The sequence below is a fragment of the Sinocyclocheilus rhinocerous genome, unplaced genomic scaffold, assembly GCF_001515625.1.
Source record: "Sinocyclocheilus rhinocerous isolate Xijiao unplaced genomic scaffold, SAMN03320098_v1.1 scaffold3203, whole genome shotgun sequence".
Classification (NCBI taxonomy): Eukaryota; Metazoa; Chordata; class Actinopteri; order Cypriniformes; family Cyprinidae; genus Sinocyclocheilus; species Sinocyclocheilus rhinocerous.
Window position 1 is genome coordinate 162775 of NW_015666486.1, and position 22923 is coordinate 185697.

The 22923-nt window shown below is 38.0% G+C and overlaps 1 protein-coding gene across 1 annotated transcript in view; it reads left to right on the top strand.

Moving 5' to 3' along the window:
* The window catches only part of LOC107732353 (immunoglobulin superfamily member 3-like), a 168790-nt gene that overhangs the window by 105588 nt on the left and 40279 nt on the right, over positions 1–22923 (top strand). The window contains exons 3-4 of the mRNA XM_016543648.1: positions 15190–15609; positions 21800–22186. Coding sequence (XP_016399134.1) covers positions 15190–15609; positions 21800–22186 — 807 coding nt within the window. The remainder of the gene's footprint in view (positions 1–15189; positions 15610–21799; positions 22187–22923) is intronic.

Below are 22923 nucleotides of genomic sequence, written 5' to 3' on the forward strand. Positions count from 1 at the left end.
AAAACAAGAGTGGCTGAGAAAGGAAGTTTTTAAAAACATCTGGTATCTGTCCACCGAGAGACACTTCCTTATCTATCACTTCTTATAAACCCCTGCCTAAAGGTTCAGAAATCTGGAACTTCTCAAGAGATTTTACCTGCTTGTGAAAGTATTCCCACAGTCCCTCCAGTAGAAAACAGATTAAATGTGGCAACAAGTCTCTCCAAAACTTTTACACAAACACTCATGCTCAGTTCTCGGCGAGTCATTGAGTGACACGATAAAAGTGATGGATTCCCGCTTCGCACTTTATTCTGCGTAGTCTTGAGAGATTAACTGAGATTGCTCCTGTGAGTTTGCACACTTTTCTGCTTTTGTCAAGACTGGGTGGACTATGTCCTGAAACATGACATGAATCAGCATGGACATACAAAAGGGAAGTTCAGCATTTGCTTTCAGTGTTTGATTTGTGACTGAATCAGCTTTCAGTTTGCCTATGAAAAGCTGTGTGAACTTTTAAAATTGAGTCAACAGTGGCACCCTGTTGAGCAGTAGTCTGACTGAACCTGAACTCCGGCTGTTGGGTAGTCGATAGTCTTGCGTAGCCAGATGGCAAAGGTCTGGTCCGCATTGTTGATTATTCTGGTCAAGAAATGTCCATTTAGACAGGAGGTCACCGTATATATCTGAAATGTAAAGCAACCAATCACAGCTCATTTCGTTGAAAAATTGTGTAAACTGTGTTTAGTGGTTGTTGTATTTAGTGGTGTTGTGCCTTGTAAAAGGCATCCTTGTTTCCAGGTGGACTAATAAAAACCCTGTGTGCCTTAACTCCTGGAAGTTGTGTAATGCCAGCCAATCAGATGAGGAAACGGTACATTTTTGTGTGCATCAGTATGCATCAGACAGTCATTGAGTAGACTGTGGGTGTGCCGCCTAATGCTGAGACTAGGTAGTCGAGAGCTGTTGTCAGTTCGTTTTTAGACCTCTTGATCACATTACAGACCTGCTAGATTAACCTACTGCAACATAGTGCTGGTGCTTATGTGGGAAACACAGGTTTAGTTTCGGTTTGCAAGAGTTTACTACTGTTCAGAAGGGGGTCTTATGTTTTTTGCTCTTATGCTCACCAAGGCCGCATTTGTTTGATCAAAAATATAGTAAAACTATAATAAAGAACTTTCTCTCTTTAATATATTTTAAAATGTAATTTATTCCTGCGATGCAAAGCAGCAGTTATTTTAGCAGTTAATCAGTTATTTTAGCAGCAGTCAATTATGCAGCAGTCATTCATTACTCCAGTCTTCAGTGTCACATGATCTTTCAGAAATCATTCTAATATGCTGATTTGGTGCTCAAGAAACATTTCTCATCAATGTTGAAAACTGTTGTGCTGCTTCTCATTTTTGTGGAAACCATGAAACATTTTATTTAGGATTCTTTAATGAAAAGAATTTCAAAGAACAGTATTTAAATGAAATAGTAACGACATTTATAATTTTACAAACAATTCTGTCACTTTTGATCAATTTAATGCTTCCCTGCTGAATAAAAGTATTCAAGTTATCTTACTGACCCCAAAACTTTGAACGGTAGTGTATGTTTACATGCATAGATTCCATTTCATTTGGACTAAAACAATTTATACATTTTTATAAGACTTTAGACCAACTAGAATCACAGGCATGCATTTTAAATGAATGCATGCTGGTATATTTAGGTATATTATGTCCTTGTTTATTTTTTCACTGTTATTTTCAATTTATTCTAATCAGTTCAGTTTTGAGGTTTGAATATTTTCATGGTGAAGGGAGAAATGTTGTGTGTTATTTTGAAATCAGTAAAAACTGTTTGAGATGCAGATTTTTAGTAAAACACAGCCGAACAGCTCATGACTATTGCATTGTATGCTGAAGTGCATTTCCTTAATGATTTGCACTTCCTCTTCCATGCCTCCCATGACCTCCACCCCTTCCACACACATGCACACACCTTGCTTCATCTATTCTTTCCCTTCTCCGCCTCCATCGTTCTTCTCTCTTTGGCCTTTCTCTTTCCTCCAGTATCCACCAGCCATCTCTGATTCACCATCCTTTCAATGGCTATAGCCTTTCTATTCCTGTTATTTGAGGTTGTGTGTGCGGAAGCATTAGTGGGGATGTGTGTGAGGGCATTTGGTTTGTGTGTGTTCCTTTGGCCGTGTATGGCGATTTCTTTATAAGGCTTCATGGTGATTAGAAAGCACCAGATAACAGTAATTATCAGATTTTTACTTTTTCTGGGCAAGAAACTGGCCTGTGCAAAACACACAGACGTGATGCTAGAGTATTGTGGGTTGCTGCTATTTAACAGGTTGCTGTGTGGTTGCTAGGTTGTTCAGAATTGTTGCTCAGGCATTTCTAAGCTTATTGTCCCTCAAAAATACATTATAGCGGCGGCGAAAGCATATTTAATGATAATGTTAGATTAAGGCCATAAGGTGCTGGGGAAAGTTGGTGTAATATTTAATTATTGCTAATGCCATTTACTATGTTTTTAATCCGTTTTGGTGCAAGTGAGATGAGTAGTAATTTGAAAGTACACTACCGTTCAAAAGTTTGGGGTCTGTAAAATGTTAACGTTTTTAAGAAATCTCTTATGCTCACCAAGGCTGCATTTATTTGATCAACAATACTGTAAAAACAATAATATCGTGAAATATTATTGCAACTTAAAGACCCCAAACATTTAAACAGCAATGTATATTTTTATGTATTTAATTCAGGCAAAGTGCACAGCCCAGTTCTTACACATTTTTTTTTCCCCTTTTAAAATCAACTAACAGTATGTGTGTATATATATATATATATATATATATATATATATATATATATATATATATGTGTGTGTTTTTGTACCAGGCACCTGCTGGTAAGCATTTGTCATACCAAGTGCTGAATATGTTAATGTTAGATTGCTTTTCACTATTTTTTTTTTCATGCACATTGCAATCTGAGAATTCACTCCGGCAGCGGTAATAACACATTTCAGTTAACCTCAGTAATATTTATGTAGAATGGCCCTCGATCCATAGCAGCCATCAAACATATTACTTTTCTTCTTGCATTGGTTGTGTGTGTGTGTGTGAGTGTGTTATGATTGCCTTTTTTGCGTGTCTTTTATACATGTGTACTTGGTTAGCCCCAGCACACATTTATGAAAAAAGCTGTTTCAAAAAGAACCAGTCACTGAGGTGCTTTAGCCTTATTTTACTCTGTTTCCCCTCACCAAACCAATTACTGCACTCTCATTGAGTTTATAAAATAAAGCTCTAAACTGAAACTGATATTGTTTGACCTTTATCAGAGAAAGAAAATGAGAGCGAATCAGAGTCGGGGAGAGACACTGTGTGTTCCTGGAGGAGAAACTAGCAGTGTTCACTCTCATACCCCTATATTCAATATTTCCCGAATGCAATTAGAGGAGCTAATTATCTTAGCAGCCTTTACAATGGCTGCGGCTCTGATGGTCTCTAATTAGATTTGGAGTAGAGAGAAACCCCCATAGAGTTCCCACATACACTCCAAAACAGCGGAGAAAGTCTTAATTCTTCTAATTCAGACATGGGTGAAATATGTTCGCTGAGGCATACTGTAACATTGTTTGTTCCTTGGTGTTTGTTCTTTTCATGTCAGTCCCCTATTGTATGTCGGTCCATGAGTCACTTGCTCTCCCGTCCTCGTCATCAGTATACACAAGCGCAGTGCTGGTGGTTACTGTTGTCATGTCTGAGTGCAAGGAGTCAGGATCAAAGACACCACAAACACACTGGCTGTAAACTAACCTAACATAAAAGCCCTGCCCATGCAAACAGTCAGCTCATATTTTGCCTTTTCTTTTGTGTTGTCTTCATCCATATGTTTACCTTCTGTTTGTCGCCTTAGGCCTTTTGATGCTCCGTTCTGTCCATCAGTCACTTCTTTACCCCAATTTCGTTTTGTCTCTGTCCCTGATTGTCGGTCTCATATAAAACACAAAATACTGGTGTTGGACAGGTTCATTATGAGGCGACTTTGACACAGCAGCAGGATACAGTTGTCAGTCCAGTTTTAGAAAGCTAAATGTGGTCACTGCATACACAAAATTTCTAAACTGGATAGAATATTTGTTTTACACAACAACAACAATAATAAACTTTGATTTGTGTGAAATAATAATAATAATTATTATAATTATTATTATTATTATTCACAAAAAGAAAAATGCATTATATAAATTAGCTGTCATGTGCAGATAATCTCAAAATTAGTAATTGAATCTATCTATCTAATAGTAATCTATCTATCTATCTATCCATCTGTCCGTCTGTCCGTCTGTCTGTCTGTCTATCTATCTGTCCATCTGTCCGCCTGTCCATCTATCCGCCTGTCCATCTATCCATCTATCTATCTGTCTATCTGTCCATCTGTCCATCTATCTATCCGTCTATCCGTCTGTCCTTCTGTCTGTCTGTCTGTCTGTCTATCTATCTATCTATCTACCTATCTATCTATCTATCTATCCATCTATCTATCTATCTATCTATCTATCTATCCGTCTGTCCATCTGTCTGTCTGTCTGTCTATTATGTATTTTTTTCCTAATATATTATTTGTTTTAGTCTAAATTATTATTTCTACTTCAGCAATTTTTATGTCTCCTCTTATTAAGTGATTTTTAAGAACATTTTATATTTTTATGAAATAATAATAATGATAATACTACTACTAATAATAATAATGCTATTTTTGGTCTAAAGTAAGTATTTATTTCACTTCAATTTTGTGTGTCTCTTCTGCTTTTATAAAGTTTTTAATAAATTTACATCAGCCTTATTTTGGCCTTCAGCCAGCCTCTCTAGAGATGGTTATGTATCAATAAAAAAAAACTTTCAGTTGAACGTTAAAACAAACTAACTCTCACATATACCTCTTCTTGCTGGACTTCTGCAGGTTGAATCATATTGTTCCTTTGCTTGCATTGATAATTTATCTTTAGAGACAGTGAGGAATAATTTAGGGAGTGCAAACAGTAAAACTGAAGAGGGCAACTCACCCTGCAGTCGCTCACAATCAACCTAGAGCTTTATTTCTTTAGCAAGCCAATGGAAATGACATTTACCTCTTTACAGTCTAAATAGAAGGGAGTATATTTATGTCTCTCTGAGAGATACAGCGATTCAAGCTTGATAGAGTCTAAAAATGTAAAGTTATTCTGCCCTCTTCACAGCTCTGGAGATTCATTAGGTATTCTTGAAATGTTCCAATATTGAGTGTTTAGACTCCTGAATAAGCAGTAAGTGTCGGCTTGGGTGGGTTTGAGTTTCTGCCATGGTACTTGAGCTGGTGCGTATCAATTTTTTTTGTCTGCGTTTCCACAGAGGGTCGGCTGTCACACTGCTCTCCGCAGAGCCCCAACAAAATGCTGCCTTAATGTCCGAGTTGAAGACAGGAATCGCGGCTTTCCTCTCTAGGGAATGCAGCTGAATGTTTAGCTTTTTAAGACGGTGTTTTCAACCTTTCAAAAAGAAAGGTAGAAAAAAAACAATGGCTGGTTTTGAGAGCAGATCTCATTTGAGTCTGGCATACTGATGTCTTCCCCTGGGTAGAATGGGTTTAGTGACAGCATGGAAGCACTTCCAAATGCTCCCAGCACTCTACACTTGGAGCAGGCTTCCAGAAAGCCTTGAGTGATTGCGCATAGATCACTGGATAGTGACTAATGACTCCAGTGGTTTGGAGTTTTTTTTTTCTCTCTCAATGCCTGTTATGAATTGAGAGCTCTTGAACCTGATTCATGTGGGTCTCTGTTCCCTCTCAAGACCAATTCTCCACGGCTTTAATTTGAAGATTGTGTGGTGCTATGTGGTCTTGATCACAGTCTTCTCTTTTATGTGTGTGTGTGTGTGTGTGTGTGTGTGTTCTTTATTGATTGTGTGCTGGTTTGATCATTATCTGTTTCATGCTGAAGCTGTTCTCTGTTGTGGAGACCAAGAGGTCAAGGTTTTGTTGTTTAGCATGGTCCATCTATGGTCCTCTAATACCTCTAAAGGACCTCTAATAGTTCAAACTATTTAAAAAATATATTATATTATGAAATATTATGAAATTATTAATAATGTAATGATATTATGAAATGTTTTACCATTGACTGGTTATTTTTCTCTGTCTGCTTGTGTTTGAACTGTTTGCAACAACCAGTGTTGTCATGATGACATTACATTCCTGCAGCTATTGATTAGTCACATGAACCATACGGCTCAGATGATTGGCTCTAAAACAACCTGCAACTGAGCACCCATGAACAAAGATGGCCTTGATAGAAACCAATTCTTTCTCTTATTCAAGAGGTCCTTTAATGAGTGCTTTATATGGCTTAAACCAGAATAATGAACCACATGATCAGAGCATGATCATGCTCATGATCAGAGAAAGAAAAGAAAAGAAGCAACAATGACCGCTTGCATTACATTTGTCACAACTCCTTGACCCTCATCTCCTCCATCCTCCAATCTAATCCTCTTTTCATTTAGGTGTGTGTATGTGGTGCTTGTATAATAGGAGGCGCGTATCAATGTGTTACCAAAACATAATGCTTTTTTCTGCTGCTTTGATGTTCCTCTCCGCTTCACATCTCATTATTCGATGGCATCCAAAAACATTTTAATTGAACTGTACACTAAACACAAAGAGGTGAGTGTATGTTCGAATACCGTGAGAAAGAGCGAGCAGGGTAGTAGTGGGGCAGAGAAGACAAGGTTGAATTGAAAGAGACTATATGAATAAAAGTCTGGTGGTGCACTGGGCTGCCAGACAGTCTGATTTGGTGTCTTTGCATCTGTCACAGGGAACTTGAGACTGAGAGTGAATAGATGTACCGTTTTCTCCCTCTCTCTTTCCACTGTGCTTTTGATGTGACAGTGAATTGCAGCTCTCCCACCGAGTGTGGGGTGTAAGTTGTTGTTCTGACGACCTCTTTAAATCTCTTCTGTCCTTGTCTATCTACTCACCTCTCTCTGTGTCTCTCCTTTAGTCACACATTGCCAATTATTTTGCTGTCAGCAGCTGTGTGACCCTTTGAAAGAGGGCAGAATGAAGGAAAAGAAATAGAAGTCAAATTTAGTAGATAATAGGATTGAATGAGTCAGGGCAGGTGAAAAACTGGAGGGCGGAGAGGCGTTTTGTTGACACAAGCTGCAAAACCTAGTGTGCTGCCTACATACACAGCATCTGAGACATCATAACCTGCTGAAGAAAAACAAAACAAAACATCTAAACCAAAGATGGGTTTCTGTTCTTTAAAAAATAGACTCCCATACTGACCAAGCTGATATGTGCCTGCCAAAAACCCTTAGAAATCAGCAAACCAGATGAGGCTGGTTTAAGTGTGTGGTTGTTTTTTAAATCTTGCCTTGTAAGATAAAAAAATTGCATCAACCTTTTTCTATGACAAATTTTTGCATTGGCTTTTGGATTATTGCAGACCAACAAAAGTTTCAGATTCTTACACTTTTTGTTCATCAAGATAATCTTCACAGATGAACACAACTCTTATGATTTTCTTCTCTCTTTCTATAATTTTCTCTTATGAAGTTCATATACAATCTCCAGTAGGCTAGTTAGGCCATAAACAACTACATGGTTGAATGCTGTAAGGGAAACAGGTCAATTTAGCTCAAAGGGAATCATTTAAGATTTTAAAGGGAATTTGGACAGAATCACTGTTTTACGGCTGATCACTGAGACGGCCAGCGATTCATTGAACGAGCCGCACAACATCAACTCTGCAATGGATATTAATATCCAAAATATAGTGAAAACACTATTAAATAGCACAGTAACACCATTCAGAAAAAACAGTTGACTTTGGTAGGATGGAACTGGAAGTGAAAAAATACTTACATTTGTTTTGGCTTTTTAGGGCTCATTCTAACATCACTTTATATTGTTCACAGAGAAGGCAATCACAGAAAGCACTTTGACAAGCTCAGTGAAAACATTAATCAAAAATGGCTGATAAGTGGACAATAACATTTCATTCAGTAGTGAAAATAATCACTAAAATTGTTCTAATCAAGAACATATCTGATTAAAAATGCACTGTTTGTCCAATTTTAATGTTTATGCTATCTATTTTGTTTATTAATAGTGTTGTTATCTTAACTAACATGCTCTATTAGAAGGCGCTTGCTTCATATATGGAGTGTCTCATGTGGCGCCAGGATCTGATTTACGAACATCCTGTGTCTTGGGCCTCTGTGGAATTCGGCTCCTCGTGTTTCAACTATGTTCTTGATCAAATCTTAAATTGTCTGATTTGGTCTGATACCCTACAATGCCTTCAACGTCATCACCACTAAGGACCCTATTTTAACGATCTAAGCACATGGTATAAAGCGCACGGCGCAATAGCGCTTAGGGTGTGGCCGAATCCACTTTTGCTAGTTTAAGGATGGGAAAAATGATCGCTGTGCCCGGCGCATGGTCTAAAAGGGTTGTCCCTATTCTCTTAATGAATCATGGATATTTTATTGATCACCCCTGTTGTGTTTCTTTGTGATGAGACTCACAAATGAGAGCTGGTAGAATTTCTCCAGCACTTCTTTAACTATTGTTTCAAGTTGCTAAGTGGGCAGCTGGCTTAAGAGGGTGTCTTTGGGGCAACTGAGTTATGCCATCTGCTCAGGTCCGGGAATTCACATAAAATTTAACAGCTGCACACTTTAGTGAATTTTGCTCATCTGATAGATTTTAAGTGAATAGATGGCACAGACCAGTGGGATAAGAATGGTCTGAACAGAGATCTCAAACCAAGTGCAAGCTGGATCTAGAATCATCATCTTGCCCTGCAGGCTGCATCTCATTTCTGAGTTTGTGCCCCTGGTATCACACCTGCATGTCGGCCCTAAACCAGTCCTGATAGAGGTCACAGAATCCGAGATGCCTGACATCAGGACTCAGTGCTATGACAATATATGACTTAACAGTATATATGAAGTCAACCTTTAGAAATTTTGATATTACACTCATAATGCAATATTTCCACTGAGGGAATTAAAAAATCATGCGGTTTCGCAACATACTTTGTCTCTGATTCCCCCATAACCTCAACAGTAATGCTCAAGTAGCCCTTCATCTGGTGCAACACATTTACTTGTTAAAAAAACTGAATGCATCAACTATCAAAAAATCTGATTAAAACTGATTAATTTCACTAATATTTACAAGTTTGGGGTTGGTAAGGTTTTTCCATGGCTGCATTTGGTTAAAAATAAAACCTTAATATTGAGAAATATTGAGAAATGTAATTTATTCATGTGATGTAAAGCTGAATTGTCAACAGCCATCACATGATCCTTCAGAAATCATTCTAATATGCTGATTTGCTGCTCAATGAGCATTATAAATTGGTATTATTATCAGTGTTGAAAATGAAAACAATTGTGCTGCTTACTTTTGTGGAAACTATGATACATTTTTTATTATTTTGATGAATAAAAAGTTCAAAAGAACAAAAGTTTATTTGAAATTGAAATCTTTTGTAACAATGCAATCGTTTTACTGTCACTTTTGAAAAATTTGATGCATCCTTGCCTAATAAAAGTATTAAGTTCTTTAAAAAAAATCTTACTGGCTCTAAACTTTTGAACAATAGTCTATTTTTCATATTTTATTTTAATTTGTGTCTTATAGGTCAGTAGCTACAGTATACAGTAGTCTTACAGTATAGGTTAAAAAAAAGCAAAATCAAAGACAGCTTTCTTGATTGTAATGGGAGTGATTTAATTTCTGTAACGTCATACAGCAGCCTTGACATGGTGTAGCTTCTACGGTTGCCAAGCAATGGCACAACTTTACGCATAAAATTGAACTAAATGTGTATATAATGGCTGTTTTACGGCTTTGAACATGGCTCACCCAGTGGCATTTATAATGTAAAAGTGTTTTGAGTCTTTTATTTTTAACTCACATTATGTAATGTGAGGCAGCACTGATGCCTGATTTATAATTTATTTATTATAAATCATTTTTGTCTTTTAGTTTTCTTCCATCAAGCTGGTCCGAAGTACATTTTATTTGTAAAATATTTATCTGGCTGCACTATCTAAAAAAGTGTATTGCGATTTTTGGTCATACCTACCTGACATCCACTGACTTCTTATCCCAGAAGGATATGCAAGAATATGACTTTTGAATTGTTCAATATTTGTAAGTCTCAAGTTTTGAGCTCAAATAAATTATGGTAGTGTGAGACAATCATCAACGACCGAGATCCCTCTATTTCTCCGTCAGCCCTGGTCCGCTGGTGAATTGAGTGCTAATAGCATGAGATTAGCACTAGCTTTGCGCTTTAGGCCTGATTTGGTGACTTAACTTGGAGAGCCAGTAGTTTGATGCCATCAATATCTTTATTCCTTTACAAGTTGAGGATTTAATGTTGGCATGGAAACAGCTAGCTGTTTCCATGGGACCTTGCTCAGTAGTTGTTATGGTAACAAGCTTGTTTCTGTAGAATATGATATCTGATATTTAAGTATTGATCGTGTTTCCTCCAGAGACTCTGTGATTATTGTTTGTTTAGCAATGCGTTTATGCTAAGACGAAGGACCCTTATTGAGTTTGCCCATTACTTGCATCATAATGCATGATGGTTATATGGAGTCAGCGATGAGTGTGGGGGTGTATGTGGTTCTACAGTAGTGAAGATTGTCCCTCAGGTCTTCGCCTACATACGAAGACACACTCACACTCCTCCACAAAGGAATGTGTGTTAGCGGTTGCTCTCCTTCACACTCCTACACCATCATCTACTCTTCAAGACACACACAACATAAGAATGCAAGAATAATCAGATGCCCAAATGGAAAAAGCCCTTCTATTTTTATCCTTGCCATCCTATCCTTGTGTTTCCCCACCTCTGTTGTGATTCGTGAGGTAGTTGTTCATCAGTGTGTGAGAGACACTGTGGGCTTTCTTATTAAAAAAAACGAGCGGAGGGCTGCCACCTCAGTCTCTCAGGCCTCCTTTCAGCCTCATTTCACTATTTTGCTTTTTTATGTCACTCACTTTCTGTCTTTGTGTCTAACATCTGTGATTCTTTAAAGCAGTGCTGAAGAAACCTGCTGTTAAACAGTGCCATCTTTCCTCTGGTTCTTTCATTTCTTTCCCCTCGTTTCATTTGCATCGCTGCCGTCTGCTGTTCCTCCTCCGTCACTCATCTCTCCCTCACGCAGACTTTCTCCCATTTCATTCGTTTTATATAAGCTGTGTCCCCACCCCACCCCACTCGCTGTTGTTTCATTAGCATTGCGTACCTTTTGTGTGGCTCGTGCACTCTAGCTCAGCAGTGATAATGTGTGAGCAAACATGAAGTTGAATAATTGAGCTTCCCCAATGCCTGCATAGGTAAACCAAGAGGATTCATTTTCACTGTCGAAGGAGTGTATGTGTGAGTCCGTTCGCTCGGTTCAATAGGTTTTCATTTATTCAGGGGCTTTCGCACAGAAAGAGAGACAGGCTGATTGATTCATAAAGGCTTTTATGCAGCTCTCTGTAAAGGCTCATTTTTAGAGTGAGTGTGAAGGCCTCTGTTTAAGATTATAATGTCATCAAGTGGCCCGGCTGAACCAAGTTGCACACTCTACAGTTCAAAGCTTAGTTTTATTTAGCATTTTCTTTGCTGATTTTGAAGAAAAGTCTGTGATATAATGTGTTAAATGGAGCTGTGAGTGTACTATTCTCTTATTGCTACTGTAGCTGAACGTATAATCACATTTGTGATCATATTAGGTTTTAGATTTATGTTTCTGGCAGGCACTTTTTGTCTAGGCATACACTATATATTAGTACTATTGGTTATCGGTCAATATTATATTAGATATTTTTATCTTTACTGTATATTTTTATATTTATGTTGCATTTTGTATTTAAATACACATGTTTAATTTTTCTTATTTATCAGTGTCTATCGCATATATAATTGTGCATGCTCACCCCCTCTATTTAGATTGCCTGTCACTGTCAACTAACACTCACTTGAAGTTCTTTTTTTTTTTAAATGTACAAATTTCATGAACACTCATATTTTTTATTGGATTTTTCTACATAGAATAACGTGCACAGACAACAAACCCAGATAACAATGCCACGAGTTATAATTCCACAATATCATGACCTTAATTAACAACACCCCAACTAATTACATACAGTGAATTAAAATACCCAGCAATACAATAAAATTAATAATATTAACTTTATATAAGGAGCCCATGAGTGAGAATCAGATTTTTTGAGCTTTATACAAGTAAACACCTCTTTAATTCACATGAACATCCGTTTTTATACTGTACATAATGATGTTGTGATGCATATATTCACTTGTAGTAATAGCATCTAAAGTGGTTAATTTTTGTTCATTTTAATTTATTTAACTAGTATAAACTAGTATAGAATTCCAGCCATTCATCAGTTAATGCATATTATGTGTTTAAGCAATTAATGCATTCCCTGCAAATTAAACCCATAAACTTATCATTGCTAACACCATGTGCTAGTGTGTTAAGCTACCAGTATGTGTTCAATTTCAGGTAGACAGTTAATGTCACTGTAATCCTTTAATAAGTTGATCTTGATTAGATATTCTTCAACTGGACTGTTGTCAAACAATCGTAAGCCAGGTACATTCACTTGCGTTTACCTCATGCACTTTGAAAACCATTTTACTAAGGCGACAAGGTGCACAGTGCACTAGGAACATTTCATTACATGCTACTCCAAACGCTGACTGGATGCATTGACATTGAACCGGCTTTAGTGCTGGAGACATGCAATGCTGGATTCATGGAAGGGGTGACAAGGTGCAGAAAGCACCAGATGCACCTCATCATGCATTGCCAGCAGGATTACATTTCCATGCCACTCCTAGGATCAGCCTGGACCTGAGCCAGTGATGTAAGATCCATCCATAAGCGCATAGTTTTGTGTTATACCAATTACCTTTTATGGCCACACTTATTTTTGGGAAGTCATTTAAATACATTTTCATCTCTTCTACAGTTGAGCAAAAGGTTTGAGCAAAATCTACAAATAGTCATGCTTAAATAACTATAAAGTTCCTTTTATTTTTCTAAAGGCCTGCTATATTTAGGATTTGTAATGATTTTTTTTTTTTTAAGTGTCCTGGAAAAAGAAACTTGAGGCATTGGAGACACTGGCAGCTGTCAGCTGTCAGCGCCTCATTCAGATAAATATTGTGGCTGCAGTTCTCAAGATGTCACACAGGTTTATTTCCAGGATTTTGGTTTGTCACAAAAATCCATTTCTCGCACGGTGATGTCAGAGCTGTTTTTTTTTCACAGCCTGTGAGACGCTGTTCCCAGGCTGAAGATCTGACTGGTGCTAATCAATGCTAGCACCACACGAAGACATCTAGCGGTAATAGGATGCAGAATATCATGTTGTGGCGGCTTGGCACTAAAGGATGGTAGCGTGGTGTCAGAGATGTCCTGGATTGCCCTGCTGCTGAGCTGGAGTGTGCAAGTGTGGGTTTGGGCAGCACGTTTACATAGCAGGCTGTCCATGAAAAAAAAAAATCTCTGTTTGTATGTTTGGTTTATCTGCAGTCTCGGGACTGCTCTCCTTTCATGCTTCCCCAGCTTCATGCAAACGTGTTCATGTGCGTCTGCAGCATTTTGTTTACATATGTGAGCCTATGGCACTGCACACAAGAGAAAGAGAAAAACTGTGTAGACTAAACCCATAAGGGCCAGAAACATACTTAGGGCAATTAAATGAATGCATACTTAATGTGTCCTCTTACAAACCCAGTACTTTAGTCAGTGTTACATTTATATTTAAATAGATGTGTCTTAAACCTGATGACAAGTTAATATGAAAATGTTGATACTTCCATGGCAATGCTGAGAATACAGTGTGTGCTTAAATTGCAGTCTGACACATTTTGGAACATAATGTTGAACAAAATCGAGCTTGTGTAGCTAGTAGGGATCAGTGTTGTTGTTGTTGTTGTTGTTGTTGTTGTTGTTGTTGTTGTTGTTGTTGTTGTTGTTGTTGTTGTTGTTGTTGTTGTTGTTGTTGTTGTTGTTGTTGTTGTTGTTGTTGTTGTTGTTGTTGTTGTTGTTGTTGTTGTTGTTGTTGTTGTTGTTGTTGTTGTTGTTGTTATATTGTAAAACAGACTAATAAAAATAATTTTTGTTAATTGTAATAATGCTGAAATAAATAAAAAAACATATATTTCATACATATTGTGGCAAGTAAATGACGTAAGTAACTAAAATAAACACTAGTAAAAATGCTAGTACTAGCTCACACTTGTAAAAATGATAAAAGCACATACAATTATTAAAATGAAAACTAAGTCAACTAAAATTAAAAACTCAACTAAAATTAAAATGAAAATAAAATGAACACAAAAAATGAAAACTGAAAATATAAACACAAAAACTAATTTAAAGTATTAATAAATTCTATAATATAAATGATACTAAAATAACACTAGAAATGCATGAAATATAATACCGTCTATCAATACATTTAGATTACCTCTGATGTCATCTAGCTCTTACCTAAAATTAATCTTTAAAAATACTAATAATTTAATAACACTGTAAAATGTCATCTTGAATATCTATTTTTCATACTCTACATTACAATGTTGTGATGTCTAAATGAATTTAAAATAAGTTAGTGATTGATTTTAGTTTTGAGATTTTATTTTTCATTTAGTTTACATTTTAATTCTACCCATTAATTGGTTATCGGTCATACAAGAGTTTTTGGTTTCAGCCAAAATTGTCATACTGATGCATCGCTAGTAGCATAAAACACTTGAATGAGGTACTTGTGCAAAGTATGTTTCAGCCCCAAGAAAGCATGAACATCTTTTGGTTTGTTCTGTAGTTATACTCTATTTTTTGAAAAATTCTGCTGTATTTATTAGAGGAGGACCCAGAAGCTGATAGAGGGAGAAGAAGATTAAGGGGTTGTTTAGGACAAAAAAGCCTTGTTTTTTCTTGAGGCTATAAGTTAATAAAAGGGTTGAGATTGAGCCGCCCTGCAGGAGAGAATCCTGTTTAAATGTTAATGGGAAAAGGAGTGAATGGCTTTAAGGGTATGTTTTGTTGTTCATGGACTCTGCTCTCAAACTAACCTCATCCCTCGGTTTCTTCCACAGTGATCCCGGACACTCTGACGGTGACGGCCACTGCTCAGACTCTCTGGAAAGTGGAGGGGGACACTCTACAGCTGAGCTGTGAGGTCACACGCCAGACGTCCCAGCACACTCACGTTTCTGTGGGCTGGTACCTGCGTACCGCTGATGACCCCGATTCTGGTCCACGTGACCTGGTCACCCTATCACGGGACTTTGTTCTACGGCCAGGGGGACAGTACCGCCAACGTCTGTCTTCAGGAGACCTGCGGCTGGACAAGACCAGTGCCACTTCGTACCGTCTCACCATCTACAAGCTGCAGCCCACAGACCAGGGAGAGTTCTACTGCGAGGCCTCGGAATGGATCCAGGACCCGGATCACTCCTGGTACGCCATGACCCGGAAAGAGTCGGAGAAGACATCTGTCAAAGTTCAGCCCACAGGTGAGTGAGAGTTGTTTGGGGGTAGATATCATATTTAATGTGACATGAACAAAAACGAGGCTGTGAGGGATAGAAGTACTGTACGATGCTTTCAATAGGCCTCATTCATTAAACATGAAAATATTTGCATATAATGTTGCAAAAATCCAATCTTATGTAAATGAACATAACAAAATTAACATAAGAATGGTTTTATGAACAATTTACAACCAGATGCCTTACATTCGTGATTCTTGAAGGAGTCATACTGTTGTGTACCTGTTATTCGTTCAGCCGATAAAAACATATCTTTCAAAAACATTTCCATTGGACAGGAAAACTCTGTAAATTGGATTGTGAACATTATACATGGTCTAAAGGCCTGTTTACACCAAAAAAAAATAACTATAAAGATAACGATAAAGACACAGTTCTAAAAATCGTTCTCAGTATTAAAGAATAGCAGAGTCCACAAAACACAGCTATAACGATAAAGGCACAAAGATACTATATCATTGGAATCATTTTCAGAATGATTTTTTCCAGCTGATGAACGATAAAAACATTGACAGATCAATCAGAATCAATCCTGCTATAAAGAGCTCGAGAATTTAAGGCAGCAGACGCGTGTGCGCTTAGAATAAACAGACAGTTATTGTTCGCTGGTGTGGACGCTAAGACATTTATCTTTATAGTTATCGTTCCTGGTGTGAACAGGCCCTTGTTCTGTAGAACATAAAAGATGATGTTGTGAGAAATGCCACAGTGTTTATTTGTCCACATAATGCAAGTCAATGGTCACTTAAGGGGATTGGTTCAACAATCTTCAAAACTTGTGCAAAGTATGTTTCAACCCCAAGAAAGATCCGCACCAAGTGGGGAAACGAACTTGAGTTTGATTCAATCGAACCAAACAAGACAGGTGTGAATACACCCTAAAACAGGGCATGCATGACTCTGCTTCCCTGCAGAAATGCTTAAATATGCCTTGAGCCGATCACTATCTAAAATTAAGCACATTACCGGAGTCCCAGAGCGGTGGCTGCTGATCCTCTTAACATCAAACTCCCTGTCATGGAGTACAGAGCAGGCATCGGCTCTCTCGAGTCCATTCCACTCACTGTTGTCGACAGTGTCATGAAGGTTATCATAGTGCGTGGCATAGTGACGTCTCAGTGGTCTCTCAGGTAACAAGCCAGTCGCATCGACTCATCTAACTCCAACACATCAGTTGAGTAATCATCAGTACTGACATCTGCTTAATGACCAACACTTTTAAAGGGGAAAAAATTTCAATTCTGTCATCGTTTATGAATGTATGAATAGATCCACACAAAATAAATGACCGCTAGTATGTTTGAAAGAAAACCTTAGTAGTTTTTCTAGGGCTAATCAACATAAGTATGTAATAATTACAAAATAATTATATTGGCCATAATTATTCATAACAACCCATTTTACACCATTTGTGTTTAATAATTTACATTGTAGTGCAAAAAAAACATTGGCAATTCTCAGTTTGTGCTCATATTCATTCATTACATCCAGTCGGGTGGTCACATAGAGTCTAGCCACAAAAGTTCAAAAAGCTCCTGTATTGCTTTCCATTGGAAATGAATGACTTCTGGTCTGACGTTTGTTGAGGATAGTGAAAAGGCAGCTCAAGACTTCTGAAGTGACACTTTGTATGATGAACAGATTGAAACTTAAGCCACAATTCACTCTCAAATCAAAGACTATACACAGACTTTATCAAATGTGGTGACACAACCCTCAAATGTCGACTAACATCCTCATTGGTTCTTGTACATCACATGACCAAACATCATAACGGGTTGTGTTGCCCTATTTTATGTTGTCTGTGGATGTATATGATGATCAGTGTTTTCGTAGATCTGGACCTTGTTGACTTACATTGCATGGACAATTAGTTGAAGCGTTCTTCAAATATATCTTCTTTTGTGTTCCACAGAAGAAAGAAACTACATGAAGATGAGTAAATGATGACAGAACTTTCATTTCTGGGTAAATTATTCCTTTAAGTTGTGCCAGATTTCTAGCCTTGCGAACCAAGGATGTTTGATGTTATTGTCAGACCTGATGTCTGATGTCTAATAACCCCACATTTGAGAGCTAACATAAAAAAGGAAGATTTTTTGTGAATAATGACTTAAATTTTGCTCTGTTTGTCACACTCTGCAGTCGTGTTGGGTGAACTGTTCTTTAACACAGTGCATAGGGTGTCATAGATCTGAAATTTTCCACTCTCCCCTTCTCCAGAATAGCCATATTTCATGGAACAGAGGCTGGGGCAGAAAAATGCCTCCCTCATCTCCGGCTTTAGTCCATTACTTTACAATTTATTACAGAGCCGTCGCTCTGTCCTGAGCATAAGACAGCATGTACAGCAGACGTGAGTGCTGTCTCTCTGACTGAACACAGGGCTGTAACTCAATCTCAAAGCACACCGGCCCAGTGGTTTGATGGGAATGGGAGGTGACAGCGCACCACCTTATCAAACATGCGGCGGGACGGGAGCTGCGAGTGGCATGTTAATTTAGCCCTGTTATTGGTCAAGAGTACCAGGGCAGTTTGGACAAGGAGAGGACAGGTTGTGATTTTAGGGAGTGGATATTGGATGGCTGTCTCCCAAGGGAACCTCCACAGAGTCAGGCTGCAGATGGGCACAGAGCCTAATGCCTGTGATTTGTGGTCTTCAGCGGTGTAGGATCAGGGTGAAATGAATGCAGAATGATAAGCTTCTCATAGAGATAGATTGAAGACTCATCCACTTCCCTTCAGCTCATATGACCAGTGATTCTTGCAAATCACCCAAAATTAAAACTGAACCTTACTTTCTTCTGCAGAATATAAAATAAAATATTTTGAAGAATGTTGGTTACCAGCCACTGACCGATATCATATGGACTTTAAAAATATCTTCTTTTCTTCAATATTTGCGTTGGCAAATTTGGCAAAACAAGATCCATTGTAAATAGTGTAGCAATATTTGAAACACCACTCGTGCTGAAGTCACTTTTAAGCCTGATTTCTATTGGTCAACAGTATATTTGTGTTACCAACTTGAATATGAGCTACATCTGCTTTGGGGAGTTTTTGGAGTGAAATCCAGTCATTTTAATAAAAATCTGCACAAAGCTCATTTTCACATTTCTATTGAAATAACTGTATTATGTACACAATTTCATCCAGCAATGTTAATTTTGACCCTACTTTAAACCTCACTGACCGATATCATATGGACTTTAAAAATATCTTCTTTTCTTCAATATTTACGTTGGCAAATTTGGCAAAACAAGATCCATTGTAAATAGTGTAGCAATATTTGAAACACCACTCGTGCTGAAGTCACTTTTAAGCCTGATTTCTATTGGTCAACAGTATATTTGTGTTACCAACTTGAATATGAGCTACATCTGCTTTGGGGAGTTTTTGGAGTGAAATCCAGTCATTTTAATAAAAATCTGCACAAAGCTCATTTTCACATTTCTATTGAAATAACTGTATTATGTACACAATTTCATCCAGCAATGTTAATTTTGACCCTACTTTAAAAGTGTGAACTACATTAGTAGTCAAACTGATCATAAGTTTTTTTAAGGTAGAGTAGCAAAACTCCTGCAGCCTCAGAGAGAGTGAAAAAAGGTCATGTAACACTAAATAGCCTCTGTTTTGGTGCAAGAATCCTTGACTGTAAGTGGACATCAGGAAAAATCCACTAGATGTTAAAAGGAGCTTAGAGTGGAATTGAAACATTTCAGTGATTTAGTTGCTTACAATAAACTCATTTATAATGTTTATTGCTAAGTGCCTTTTTGAAAGTCTCAGTATGTGGGGCTGTTTACAGTAAATGGCCTTTGAAAGCCTTTAAGGCAGTCATCTGTTTTATTGTAAGCATCTTCCAGTTAAGTGTTCCAGTTTTCCCTACAAACTACACTTAAAGATACAGGACTTTCAGTTTGTTACAGCTCCATGTTTTTTTTTTTTTTACTGCCCTCTACTATCAAGCGGTATCTATTAAAATAGTTGTTGTTACATGAAATAAAGCTGCAAATAAAATATACGTTAATAAAAATAGCTATTACATGAAAAATGGTAAAACTATTTAATTTCAGTATTTCTAAAGTACTAAAACTGAACAAAAACGAAATTAAACCTACAGTAAATAGAAATAATAGAAATAGAAAAATTAAAAAATTAAAACTGAAAACTGAAAAATATAAAGATAAAAGCAAAATTCAAAATATTAATGAATATTATAATAGTATATAAACTATTCTAAAATGATAAATAAATTCTAAAATAAAACAATGCTATCAAGACCCAAGTGAACAAAATTTATTTAGATTCAGTTTTAGTTATAGACCTGTTTGGTGCCGTCTTTAGGTCATGGACCTTTTTTTCTCTCCTTTTCTTTAAAAGATGCTGGCAGTTGCATACAGGAGGCGTTTATTAAAAAAGCTGGAAACTTTATTAGAAGGTAGTTTTTAAACATAAATGTTTAATGGATTTTAAAGTGAGTCAAGGTGATGTCATTATGGCCTGATCCTTCAGTATGCAAGCCAGGCTTCACCTGACAGAGATTCCGATTAGAAATTCCAGAGAGCAATTCAAGAGTAACACTGAGACGAGGGAAGACAGATTTGTCTGTAATCCCCTTTTCTAACTGGCTGTGTCCAAGTCCCCTTCCAGCTAGACAACACGCTCACAATGCTCTCTGTGTACTAGCCAGTGGCCTGTTAGGCTCAATTGAAAGTGCACATGTCTGTGCAGGAGTGATTGGGTGGCTGTTTTGTGGGATTTGAGCCAGTTAATGTATTTTCATTTTTAGTTGACTGAATTGACTGCGTTGAATTGGCTGGAAAGTCTGGTTTAAGCTAGTAGCTGTGTTCAAATCTAATAGCGTCATTCATGCTGTGAACCCTCAATCCTGACATTTCCTTCCCACTCTAAAATCTTTATTCATGTGACTTTGAAAGTATCCCTCTCCTTATGAATGCCAGATTTGTCCAGAGTCGTCGTATTGTACTGTACTTGACTATAACGAAGCTGAAAAAGGAGGAAGAACATCTTCACAATTAGATTCTAATAAGATGTCAACCCCTGAGGTCTAGGGTTCAATGAACATAGTGACATTGTGCATCTTTTGTACAAAGCACTTTTGTACTCCTGCCTGTCAGTCATCTCTTCCAGGACGCATGAAGGAGAAATGATGAAGTATAGCTAGCATACTCTCACTGTCTGCCTCTCTGAGCTGTTGAGCACACTGGAACATCACTGCAAACTGTTGGATTATTGTGGAAGTACTTGCTGAATAATTTACATTTTATTTTTAAAACGGAAACATTCGTCTTTTTTGTTTTTGATCTCCTTTGTTTTTGCACTACCATGCACTACCATGTGCCTTAAAATTTTTGATTGATGCTCATTATGAAACACAGATCTGGGCAAGAAAAATCAGTCAGACAGCAATCATCTGGCAAACACAGACAGATTTCAGATTCTGATGACCTATCTTGCACTGCAGTCTGATCTAGAATGGAGGGGTTTATGTATATTCACCTAATGTATCCCGTCACTTTTCTCTCTGTTTTTCCTCATTCATTTCCACATGCAGCCCTTCATCTCCACTGCTAATTAATCTGTCTGAAGCGTGCAGATTTAGTCCTAATACGCAGACGGGCTCCATTCAGGCGGCCAGTAATGTCCTAATGGAGCATCACGCTGCTTGAGTACCACAGGAGGAAAGGAAAAACAGCCACTGGCCTTTGTTTCCCTGTGATCTGTGAATTCCTCTTTGAGCACAGGCCTGTTTACTGTGCTGTTATTTTGGAGAGCAGCGCACAGCATGAGACACAAATAATGGCTGCATGTAAAAACACACATCATCATCATCCCCCCTGTACGTTTCACGAGTCTCTCTCTGTGTCAGTGCCATGTACTTACGCAGTTAGAGCGTTTCTCAGGAAGTGTGTTGTAGTAATTAGAGCCCAGGGGCAATCACCTCTGAAGAAGCCAAATGAAGTGAAGACAGTGCTTTTCTGATGAGGCACACAAACTGCGTATCATATGGAAATTAGCTCTATAAATGAAGATTCGTTTGCTTTTGATGTGAGTGTTGGTTTGAATTTAGTCCAATGTGTCCGTTTTGTCATGGCTAAATCATATTTTCTCTCTCTTTCTCTCGCAGATCGGGACTTTAGTATCCAGGTGACCACCGAGCGCCGGGCCTACACGGCTGGTGAGCCGCTGGAGCTCCGCTGCACCATTGACGCTCAGAATGTTCCAGAGCGCTTCTTCTCGGTGTCGTGGGTCTTCAGCAGCTCACCCGTAGCCGTGATTGGGCCCAGCGCCGTGCCCGTACTGGGACCCAACTATGTGGAGCGGGAGGCCACCGGCCTCCTGACCGTGCGCAAAGAGAGCCCGTCCATCCACCTGCTCAAGTTGCAGCGCCTACTGCCGGAGGACTCTGGGAAATACATCTGCAGAGTGACAGAACGGGAGAAGACCCTCACTGGAGATTTCATCGACCGCAGCAAACGGTCCCGTAATGTTCAGATCACTGTAACCCCTCTCAGTGAGTATCATGGTTCTTTATTGGCCATCTGTTTCTGACTGGCCCCTAGAGTAGTTAGCTGATACCTCTCAACTGCTCTCTTATTAAATGAAAAGATGAAACTTTCGGCCTCAATTTTGATGTTTGTCACCTTAAGTGGATTATTCTGATGTAGTTTAGCTTATAAGCGAACAGTTTTAAAAAAGTAGAGTTAAGAAATTGGTTTAGTAATACTGTGGAGGCAAACAGCTATTAAAGATCTTCTGCTGAAGGTTTCTACAATATATGCTCAGTATCACCCCATATTTTCTCTCATAGTGCAGACTCCCACTGTTAGAAGTAATGAGTAAACAGGAGGAAAAAAATAAAAGTAGTGTGAAAGCATTTCAGCTGTTTTCAAGATAGTAAAACTTTAGCATTGATGAATAGCAGTGTAGTGTGATAGAACACTGCATCAGTTTTTGTCACATTGAGTGTGATTACATGAACAACAAAATCCTGACAAGTATCAAAAATCAGCTCATTATAATGCCTGACAGGACAAGAAAAAACATGTTGGCATGGGATTGGGTGGATTGTTTTTTTTTTTTTTTGAGTTGGATAAGCTGACACAACGCTCATATAGATATCTATATGGCTAGTAAAATTGAGGTATTGATTCAAAATCTATGTTGCTTAAACCATTTATGACCTTTATACGAGTAAAGCCGGGCTCACACTGTGCGATTAAAAAAAAAAAAAAAAAGCCCTTTAGGATT